The sequence below is a fragment of the Poecilia reticulata genome, linkage group LG1 (genome assembly GCF_000633615.1).
Source record: "Poecilia reticulata strain Guanapo linkage group LG1, Guppy_female_1.0+MT, whole genome shotgun sequence".
Classification (NCBI taxonomy): Eukaryota; Metazoa; Chordata; class Actinopteri; order Cyprinodontiformes; family Poeciliidae; genus Poecilia; species Poecilia reticulata.
The window spans coordinates 31,589,081-31,600,258 of NC_024331.1; the positions used below are offsets into that span (position 1 = coordinate 31,589,081).

At 37.6% G+C, this 11,178-nt stretch overlaps 1 protein-coding gene across 2 annotated transcripts in view; it reads left to right on the plus strand.

Annotated features, from left to right (window-relative positions):
• The first annotated feature begins 253 nt into the window (after positions 1 to 253).
• Positions 254 to 11,178, plus strand: part of psip1a (PC4 and SFRS1 interacting protein 1a) — an 11,646-nt gene continuing 721 nt past the window's right edge. Inside the window, exons 1-16 of one of the 2 annotated variants that reach the window (XM_008422748.2) lie at positions 254 to 577; positions 2,039 to 2,128; positions 2,600 to 2,676; positions 2,846 to 2,984; positions 4,190 to 4,279; positions 4,528 to 4,629; positions 5,183 to 5,242; positions 5,321 to 5,375; positions 6,768 to 6,858; positions 6,934 to 7,111; positions 7,187 to 7,266; positions 8,880 to 8,929; positions 9,036 to 9,106; positions 9,229 to 9,330; positions 9,413 to 9,614; positions 10,494 to 10,575. In XM_008422748.2, the coding sequence (XP_008420970.1) occupies positions 2,057 to 2,128; positions 2,600 to 2,676; positions 2,846 to 2,984; positions 4,190 to 4,279; positions 4,528 to 4,629; positions 5,183 to 5,242; positions 5,321 to 5,375; positions 6,768 to 6,858; positions 6,934 to 7,111; positions 7,187 to 7,266; positions 8,880 to 8,929; positions 9,036 to 9,106; positions 9,229 to 9,330; positions 9,413 to 9,614; positions 10,494 to 10,575 (1,451 nt within the window). In that variant the 5' untranslated portion in view covers positions 254 to 577; positions 2,039 to 2,056. The remainder of the gene's footprint in view (positions 578 to 2,038; positions 2,129 to 2,599; positions 2,677 to 2,845; positions 2,985 to 4,189; positions 4,280 to 4,527; positions 4,630 to 5,182; positions 5,243 to 5,320; positions 5,376 to 6,767; positions 6,859 to 6,933; positions 7,112 to 7,186; positions 7,267 to 8,879; positions 8,930 to 9,035; positions 9,107 to 9,228; positions 9,331 to 9,412; positions 9,615 to 10,493; positions 10,576 to 11,178) is intronic. The other variant, XM_008422756.2, reaches the window with a different exon arrangement.

Consider the following 11,178-nt stretch of genomic DNA (forward strand, 5'->3'; position numbering starts at 1 on the left):
TTTTTACAGATACTAAATGAAGTAAGCTTTCTACGACAGCTATTTAAATTGTATTTGAAAGTAAACGTCATCGATCTTAAGTCATGTGACTTTATTTGATCACCTTTTCGTTTCAAATATTTTTTTTTGTCCACAGTATCAACATTTTGATTATTTTTGTGCTTAAATGGACACTATTGAGGCCTCACTCTAGCAAAGCACCTTGCTTTATTACACGATCTTCAAATTTGGCCCAGGCAGTCCATCATATTTACACGGATTATTTCTGTGTCACAGCAAGTGTGGCTTCGACGGGAACATAATACATATATGTAATATTTGTAGTATCTGTAAGAGTTTTTTAGTACGAACGTAGTTTAGTATTTAAAGAAACGGTAGCGTAGTGTTTTTAAATTAACCGCTGTCCGTCGCCCCCCGGGTTTCCGCAGTGGTTCAGTCCGACGGCGTCCTGCGCGGGAGCGGAAAACGTGCGTCGGCTTTGCGGAAAAGGAGTGTTTTGTTGTACTGATTAAATAATATCTTCTACAAGCTCCAACCAGCACATTTTCCTCTCATAAGAAGCCAACACAGAACGGAGGTAAATCAAACTAAATCTTTACGTGGCTTTGTTTGGAAACTTTAAGCTAGCTAAAGGGAGTTGATGAGGCATTTACGTCCTGACCCGCATCCTGCAGGTTAACTTGGTTTGTAATCACATCGGCTGCAGATGCTGCGTCTCTAGAAAGTACTGGACCTTTTTCTTTCTTTTTTTTTTTTTGTGACGTTACACACACAAAATATGAAACCGATGCCTGATTCTCATTTGTTGTTTTTATAAACAACCCCCTTTCCTCTGATTTACTTGGATAAAATTGAGTGCAGCATATTTTGTTTCAAAGATGACCACGTGAATAAAGTCCATCTGTGTGCAGCAAAGCTGGCCCAAGGCATAAGCAAACGTAGCAGTTTCTTGGGGACCCCCATAAATGCAAGAATCTTTAAAATGTATATCTACTATTTTAATATTTTATTCAGAATGAGAAATTTTATATAGCGGTTTCAGCATAGATAAGTAAAAATATTTTAAATTGTTTAACATTTAAATTTATTGCAAAGTAAAGTACTCATCATAATTTGATTGTTGTGTTACCTGATGCTATGAGCTGAGTTTTTGTGTTTGAGGTTGCTTGGATGCTTTGCAAAATGACTAAACATGGCCGCCCATATAAACGTACAGGCTGGGGAAGAAGAGTATTTATAAAATAAAGAGCCATGGTAACTGTGGAGGAGCTGCAGAGATCCTCAGCTTAGGTACATAACTATTAGTCAATCCTACAGCTGGGTGATTATGGTTGGAAAATATAATCTCATATTTTTTAAATACCAAATCAGATTTTTTTTTGTTTTACCTCACTCTATTTGCAAATGAAAAACTAATATTTTTCAAAAATTAAGTCTTCAAACACAGAAAATTTGATTAATCGATAAAAGCAACAAGGGCTGCAAATAATGATTACTTTAGTTATTGATTAATCTGATAAAAAAGGTTGACATGTGGAGACATTAATACCGTATTAAAAATATACCAAGAGGCAAATAAGTAAGCAATTCAGTTAATTTAAAAAAAATAAAAATATATTTTATTGACTAGAATAACAGCATTCTTTTAATGAGATGAAAAATAGCCTTTTGGATAATTCTGCCGCATTTACTGTAAACATTAATATTTACTGAAATGTTAATGTGTGTTCAAATAAATTAAAATTATTACAAATTGGAATGTTTTTAAAGAACAATATTTGTGTTTATGGTGCAATCAGTGCTGCCGCAGTCACACAGTTACCTGAAAAAATACGTTAAAAAATATATTTTGTTATAAGGTTTTTATCACAATATATCATGATAAAAACCTTTAAACCTCAAAGTTGATTTTGTGTAACATCATTAAGACTTCCAGGAGCTTTTTGGTGTGCTGCACGGCCACAATGTGGCTTTTATTTAGTCTCAGTGTTTCTAGATGACGTCTAAACGTCGTGTTTTTGTTTTGTTTTTTTCCCAGTTTGGTTTCAAATCCAAGATGGCCGGAGACTGGAAGCCAGGCGACCTGATTTTTGCCAAAATGAAGGGTTACCCTCACTGGCCAGCGAGGGTAAGCAGCACGAAGCGCATCACTGGTCAAAAATGTCCTAAATTTGACTGATACTTAAAAATAATGTTAGGGTGCAATTTAAAATCTTAAAATGGAAAAATGTAAAGTGCAACACAAATTACTCATCCAGGTTTTTGCTTTGAATTTAATTCATTTTAAGAGCGGAAAAAAACCCTCAACGTTCAATTACTTTTACTAAATGTAGACTTTTAAACAACAATTTAATAAACTTTTCTTGTTTCTGCGAAGAAAGGAAAATGAAGGATGTTTTTAATCTGGCAAACCTGCAGAAACTTTTTATGTTTGAAATCAACAGATTATTTTATCAAAATGTCTGCTTAGTTTATTTTTGAGCAGGTAAAATAAATATATATTTCTTGCTATGATGGAGTATTGGAGCCACATGAAGAGAAAATATGAATAAAATTAGGATAAAGTTGAAATCCTGAGTAAATTTGTTTCTGTTTTCAGATCGATGAAGTGCCAGACGGTGCTGTGAAACCGTCCAACATCAAATATCCGATTTTCTTCTTCGGCACTCATGAAACGTGAGCAACGAACTGCTGATGTTTATCAAGGCGCCATTTTGTTCCTCTGAAGGTTTTTGATAGATAAATGTTTGATGAGACTCCGGTTTCCTTCCCCATTCTGCATTTTTAATGGTTGGCACCAGTGTTGTGTTTACATTCATGACTGAAAGCATTTCCCCTCCTGCAGAGCGTTTCTTGGACCGAAGGACATTTTTCCGTACCAACAAAACAAAGAGAAATACGCGAAACCGAACAAGAGGAAAGGCTTCAATGAAGGATTGTGGGAGATTGAAAACAACCCAAAAGTTGAGCTGACTGCGCCCAAGGTACGACTCCGTTAAAAACTGGGTGTGAAAAGCAGAAATTAAACTTTAAAACATTATTTTCTACTGAAATAAACCGAGATTAGATTCTCCTTTTCCTGACTAGATCTAAACTTCAACTTTATTTAAAAATACTTAATTTATCCCAAAGGGAAGTTAAATGTAACTCATATCATCCAGTGAAGGATCTCCAGTAGCAGTCAGTGTTACAACAGCTCTGTTTAGAAAAACAAGAATGTTTGAGTTTCAAAAAAGTTACAAATTTACTTCAAAAAACTAAAATTTTGAGATTAATCTCAGAATACAAAAAAGAAAATTTCTGAATTTGAAGTCAAATATTTAATGGAAAAAAGTTTAAATTAATTTCAGAAATTTTCTATTAAAAAGGCTAAATTATTTGTTGAAAATTTACTTTCCCCCCCCTTATTTTCAAATCTACAATGTCCCTAACATGGTGCTGTATAATTCTATTTCAGTGTTTTATTTTTATTTTACTTCATGCGCCATCGTTGTTCAGACTGCTTTTTAAATGCATCAGCAAACAGACTTCAGTTTGAACGGTTTACAACTACATCCTTAAAAAGTCTTACATTTATTTTAAAAAAATTGTAAGTTAGCTTTAAACGGTTCTTAGATTTTGTTGTGACAGGACTATTTAATCTTGTATATTTAATATAATGATTTAATTTCTCATTTTCGATGAATCTAGGAGTATTGAATTTTAAATATTCTGTGTTGTTTTTCTGTAAAGTCAAAGATTCGACTTGGTTGAGGCTACTGCTAACTAGCTGCTAATGTAGCCTTGCTAGCTAGCTAGTTTTGTTGTTGTTTACCATGGGTAAGTTTTTTTTTCTGTGCAATAAACTAAACTTTAATGTGTGACACATGCTACAATCCCCCAACCATCCACTGCTTTTATAGTTTTTACTTTTAATCCAAGGTGGCACAGAAAAGGTCTTAATATTAAATTAAATGTAGAAACCTGCATATATCCTGAATTAGCCAACAAACTGTTCCCAATGGCTCTTTGCACACTTTGCGTACAGCTGCATAACTTAAACCAGCTGGTCAGGATGATGGTTTCATGAATAAAGCTGGATTTAAGGGAACCGTGTGATGATGTGGACAGATTTTCTGCTGCTCCATAAACAGAAGTTTTAATAAATTAAATCCTGTGTTTTTTTTTTTGTTTTTGTTTTTATCTGAAGCCGGTTCCTCCTCCTTCCTTCCTGGAAAAGGATTTGGAGAGCGGTCCGGAAGGAGAAGAAGACACAGCCGATAAAGGAGTCAAACCCAAAGTAAGTTTCAGTTTTTTTATTTCCTGTTCACAGCCTCCATTCCCATGTGGCTCCACTGCAGTGAATCTCTTCTGTTGCCAGATTCTTTCATGTTTTTTGTCTCTCAAAGCTTCCTGTGACATTTGTCTGCATCGTAACCGCAGGAAACGGTTTTCCCTCTCGTAGAGTTGATGTTTGGTAGCAAAACGAGCAGGAAGCTCGCTGACCGCGCCTCGCTGCGTCCTATGCTGTGTCTATGGTGCATTCAGGTTCCAGGAAAAGAGGCTGAGCAGGAGAATGAGGAGGAGAAGGAGGAGGAGGAGGAGGAGGAAGGGTCTCTGATGTCTGAGCAGGGTCCTCAGATCCAGGATGTACGTACTCTTGCATGTCGGGTTGCCATGCAGCGGCGCAGGTCATGTCATCCCCTGTTTGGGTGGAAAATAATTAAAAAAAAAAAAGCATGCTACATCGGCGGCTTTTCTGGAGCCGGGTCGGCATTCGGGTCGCTAATGAAACTCTAACGGAAAGCTGTTTGTGTTTTCAGTCCGACTGGGTTTGTGCTCGATGAATAAAAATGAGATTATTTGACAGTTTTGGGTTCATTTCTTGCTTTTCTGTCCATCTGCTGCATGATTCCACTGATTTCATCCACTTCTCATCCAAGTGGTTAAGTTCTGATTTCAATGCCTTTTCATCCTAATTTGACAAGTAAATCTGCAAAAGAAGGTAAGTATGAAAGAAATTCCCCTTTGCATTGAATCTGGTGTAAAATCTCAGCTGCACACTAGAGGGTGCTGTTGCTCTAAATCGGTTTGTTTCACTTTCTGCTTTTTCTCTTTACTTCAGCAGCTTTCTAAGGAAGTAAAGTCGGCTTGTTTTTGAGGTCAGCTGGAATAAAATCAAACTTTCTGGTTAATTTTTCAGGTTTCTGCTCAGAAAGAATCGACTGATCCCTCAAAACCCAAAAGAGGAAGGAAGAAGAAGGTTGGTAGTGAGGCTGAAGGCGATTTAAATTCAGTTTTCGAAGCGATTAAATCGTTTAATCGTGTGTTTGTGTTCCAGGGTGAGCAGGAGAACGAAAAAGACGAAGATCCTGGAAGCCCCGTTAGTCCATCAGGTGGGATTTCTGCTGAAAAGTGTTTTTGTTTTACACGGTTAAAGATCTTTTGGATTCTCCTTCTGGAGCTTGAAGTTGATCCGAGTTTGTCAGCTTCAGCTTGTTGAGAGCTTTCTTCAGGATTTCTGCCCTGGTAGAAACGGGATCCTGGATCTGTTTTAACCTCCTCAATCTCCATTAGTTTGCACCAAAATGGCCCTAAATGGAGAAAACTTTAAAAAATAACTATGTGCTGAGTTTTAAAAAATATATTTTTCATCGATTTGAGATTGGGATGCCTAGAATTAATCAACTTATGACTGTTGATTAATGGATTATTAGATTCAAATTATTCCCGTTGATTAATGATCTTTTGTTAGTGTTGCAGTTTGGCCTCCGTCCAGAAGAGGGCGACATCCTGGACCTTTTTTTATTCAAAATATTGTGAAAAATTTAGCACTTTATGTTATGGACATAAGACAAAATTCAGGTTTTTAAGAAAATGGCTACTTGTCAGTTAATTTGTTCGTCGCTCTATAAGATCGATCAACTTCAGATTAACTGATTAATCAATAACCTGCATTATCCCTAATCTGAGGCCATTTTGGTGCAAAGCTGTGATTTCCACCACATCTTCTATTTTTGTATATATTTAAGATAAACTGATGTTATTACTGCTCCTGATAATTTTAGGCTAAAAATGCGCCAAAGATTAGCAATAAATTTAACAAGAGTCTTGTTATTCTGCATAATAATATAAAAGCAGATAAATTTGTACCACAAAACTAGAGCTGCAAAGTAACAATTATTTTGGTAAATGATTATTCTGACGATTAATCGACTATTCTGACGATTAATCGATTATTCTGACGATTAATCGGATGAAAGGTTGGCACATTCTGCTGATTTCTTTCATTTTAAAATACAATACTAAAAAATTGTTTATACTAATCTGCTTATGCTTTGAATTAATAATTGGGTAGCAAAGGTTCCTTTAAAGATTTTATTTTATTTTTTGCCAATTGACACGTAGGTAGAATATATTTACAAATGAAAGGTCACTTTGTTCATCTTAAAGGCAAGATCTATATTTTTATACAGTTTTGGTTTAATTGCTGCTGTGAGTGTGTATTTCTTTCAGCAGATATACTTTTTTTTTTGAGTCGGTAGCGATTAGTCGATCACTACATTAGTTGACAATTGTCGAATAATCACGATTAATTTGATTAATTGTTTCAGTCCGACTGCAAAATTTGTAAAAACACTTTCTTCACTTGTCAAAACTAATTTTGTTACAAAAAATGAATCTATCTTATTTCTGAGTATTTTCAAGGATGTAGGTTTTAATCTCGGGTAGAAATAGTGGAATATGAGCCACAATTTGCACAAGCTGAATTGTTCATCTGCAATCAGGTGGAGACGCTCCGAAACGGCGAGGCAGGAAGCCGAAAACCGAGAAGCTGCTTCTGCTGCAGCAGGACCAACACGGCTCCGGGAGCGAAATGTAAACCTTCAGAAAACACAGCTTTCACTGGGTTCTTCTTTTTTACAGCTTGTTTTTGTTTTGTTTTTACTGTAGGGAGACGAACGAGTCGGAGAAGAAGCGAAAGAGGGCGGCGGAGGACAAGCAGCTGAGCGGAGAGGAGGAGAGGAGGAAGAAGAGGGAGGGCAGCAAGGGGAAGGAGGCGGAGCTAAAGGAGGCGGAGGCCAAGAAGAAGAAGAAGGACAACGGCTCGTCTGGCTCAGATGACGACGAGGCAAGCGTCTCCGCACGGCGGCAGTCTGAGGGACGAGAAGATCGTATTTAACGTTTCTATTCCTGTTGGTCTCAGAAAAGCAAAGGGAGGAAGAAGCTGCAGAACGCGGAGGCGGATAAAGACGGGCGGCGCTGGAAAGCCGACGAACCGAGAGAGTGAGTTCCTCCCACCATGATGAGGCGTTGATGGTTTTACTCTGTGTTGCCATGGGAGACGGCAACAACAACAACAAACTTAGCTACATGCTAACGAGGTCTGACCAGAAATAAACTCTCAGGTCTTTTATGTGATGAATATCTTCACCTTCGTTGTGGTTGAAAATATGAAGTTTTGTTTCCGTGTCGACATATTTCAGACATTTGAGGTGGTTTTTGATTTGCAACGATATTAAATTTAGCTGCATGATAAATTATCCCAGAAGTTACTGCGATAAACAATAATGTTGTTGTTTTGAGACCATTTTCTTTTCTTCTTTTTTTTTTGGATTTCTGATATTTTTTATTCAGCAACTGGGTTGTTATTGTTAAAAATTTAATTTTCCCCTTTATAAAAGACAGTAGAGAACATTGAGCAAAAATGTATTTTTCTTGAAACATCTTAAAGAAACAAGGTGGTTAAATTCTAAAGAAAAAAACTTTAGAACAAAAACATTTTAGCAATTGGTGTCAAAGTGTTTGAAAATTATGTGTTTTGAGGAATAATGCAATGAACATTGGTTTTGGCTCAGGTTGGACATCAAATCAGTGAATGTTTGATGGAAAGATGCTTTAAAATACTAACATTTTGTTAGGTTGGTTTAAAAAAATCCACCCATTTTAAGATAAAGCGCTAATAGTTTGACATTGTGCCCTGTCACTAACCCAAAGTAAACAAACAGAAATCAAAGTAAAACTGGATTTTTTTTATTAACAGGGATTTTTGAAGTTTTATAAATAACATAGTAAGCAGTTTATGAGCTGCAGTATCAGAACAAGACAAAGAAAACTGGTGAACAGAAACCCAGCTAACAGCAACGGCCTTTAGTTTGACTGCAGTTTCTGGAGAGAAATCTGTTTGGCTGTGGAGTCGGACCAGGACTGATGGGCTTGGCATGTGATGCGTTCACTGACTGCGTTCAGAATTATGATTTTCAGCCATTGTTTACGTCCGGATTTACTGTCTGGCGTCTTCTGGTGCAGAATTACGACGCGTGTTCAGACTGCAGACGCTTTGGAAATGATCGCATATGATTTGGTTCCACATCTGGAAGTGGAACAGATGAGATTTTTATAAAGATTGGAAACGGGCCGTTCAGACTGCTGTGAAAAAAGTCTGATATGTTTTGCTCTGTGTGTGAACGTAGCCATAGAGGACGAACAAAAACAATGTTTGGCATCGTTAAAAGAACCAGCATGTACGTTTTGAGACCATTTTCAAGTAATATAACAGTAATGAAATAATGCAAAAACACATTTTCAAAGATTAATGAACTTTAAACTCTACTGAACATTTAACACTGGAGCTGGGAGACATTTTCAAAATCCAAAATAAATAAACAAAAGAATCAACAAATAAAATGACTTATTTAGTCTCTGTCAACAAAATTATCCCTCAAAAAGGGACAAATGGACCAGAATGAAGAGTTTGGTGTTTTTCTGCCAAAAACCAGAGATTATGGAGCTCATTTTGATTTATTATGTGATTAATTGATTTATTGATTTATTGCGACAAGCCAACTTTGGATCCCGAACCATCGGTGAGTTTCTGACGTCGTGTTTTTGTCTTTCAGGGCCGACAAAGAAGATGTGAAGAAACCTGAAGCCGGACCCAAGAAGAAAGGTGATTTAAAAAATAAATATGTGGTTTTAGCTGGAACTCTTTTATTTTTAAGATTTGTTTTAAACAAAACGAACCGCCATCATGAGCTCTTTTTTTTATTTTCCAGAAATGTCAACTGACCTGAAACTCCAGAAACTCCACAGTGAGATCAAGATTTCCCTGAAAATCGACAACCCTGTTAGTTCTGCCGTTTTTTTTATTATTTTTATTGTAGACATTCAACAAATTCCTTATAAACATCCTAAAGTGTTTTTTTAACGAGTTGAAACATTAAAACTTGTGTTTATTTTGTCCTCCAGGATGTGAAGAAATGTTTGGACGCATTGGACGAGATCGGTTCCCTTCAGGTGACGACTCAGCACCTGCAGAAGCACAGCGAGCTCATCGCCACGCTCAAGAAGGTAAACCAGCAAACGGCTCCCAGTCGCTGGCGGCTCCCCCTGGTGGCGGCGGTCATGAACTGCGGGTTCATCTGCATTCCAGATCCGGAAGTTCAAGGCCAGCCAGGACATCATGGACAAAGCCACCATGTTGTACAACAAGTTCAAGACGATGTTCCTGGTGGGCGAGGGCGACTGCGTGCTGAGCCAGGTGCTGAACAAGTCGCTCGCCGAGCAGCGGCAGCACGAAGAGGCCAAGAGGGGGGCGCTGAAGAGAGCCGAGCACGTCAAGGACGGCGGCACAGGTACGGCAAAACAAACATGGCTGGAAACGGCAACAAAAAATGGCTTCATGAATTTCAGTGAATCTCCCTAAAACGCAGTAGTTTTTTTAGTGAAAATAAAAATAATAATCTGTGTGGCCCAGTAAACGATGAATTGATTTCTAAATTAGTTGACAAGTGTTGGATTTGTGACAGTTGATCTCGATTAATCGTTTCAGGTCAATGATTTTGGCCTGTGTGTTTTTATTGAAAATATGAAAGTTTTTTTCATCTAATGACCTTTTCAAAATCTGTATATTCAGGTTAACAATTAATCAATAACAAAATTAGTTGATGATTATTACAACAGTCAATTAACCACATTAATTGTTTCAGCCCTTCTTGTGACTTGATTACTTTGTATATTCAAGTTAACGATTAATCGACTAGTTGGCGATTAATTGTTTTATGATGATTAATAGAATGAATTGTTTCATAAAACGTTTGTTTGTTAAGCAGGTAAAACTAAAGCAACTGGAAATAAAATCGGTTTCGGCTCCAGGGTAAAAAGTTTTCTGAAACTCAGACCGATGATCCGGTCACGGTGAAACCGGAACAACAACCAGAAATAAATGATCCAAAGAGGTAACGACTGTAATTAAATCCATTACGAGCGGCAGAGTGAGCAGCCAATCAGGAGCCAGTCATGGGATCCCTGTGGTCGGCCTTCGTCATCATCAGCTGTTATCAAACGCTGCGGCCCAGATCCCTCTGTTACAGGAGCAGATTGTCTCTCTGGGTGAAGCGAGTCGAATCCATGGAGAATCTTTTAAACTTGACTAACCTCTGCAGAGTCGCGCCGGCCGTCACATGCCGACGGCGCGGTGACGTCATCGCTGATCAAATCTTCCTGCCCCGCAGACAAGGTGGCCAACGGCGACGCCAGCCCCGAGGAGAAGAAGACGGACAAGATGGAGGACGCCTCGACGGGAGAAAACCACAGGTACATCCTCCAGGGTTTGCTGCCGCGCTGCAAATGACGCTAACGCAGCGTTGCTAACGGCAACCAGGTGATCCACAGCACGTTGCTATTATTTTATCTTCAAATTCAGATTATGAGGATTAAACTCAGCATTACGTCAGAATAAAAAAATATTTGGTTAAATTTAGACTCTTTAATGAAAGATTAAAGTTCAGCACATTTGTTCACAGCAAAAACACAAAATAATTCTGGTCTATTTTCTAGTGCAAATGTCTTCGTACGCTTGGAATAAGAAAAACAAACTTGGCAAGATATAAGAACTTTTTAAGTTAATTATTCTTTGATATTGATGAAAAGTACTGGCAGATAAATTCACTTATAGAAAGACATTTTTCCACGTTATAAGTGAAATAAACTGCCAGTACTTTTCATCAATATTAATGAATTATTTAATTCATCAATATTATTTTATATTGCTAATTATTTACAAGTACCCATGTCTTGCTAAGTGAGTTTTATTTGTCTTATTTCAACTGTGCAAAGATATTCAACTAACTCGCTCGCTCTCTGGTTGCCTAGCAACAACATGCTGGGTAAGAAGCGGTTTCAAGTTCCGCCCCACTT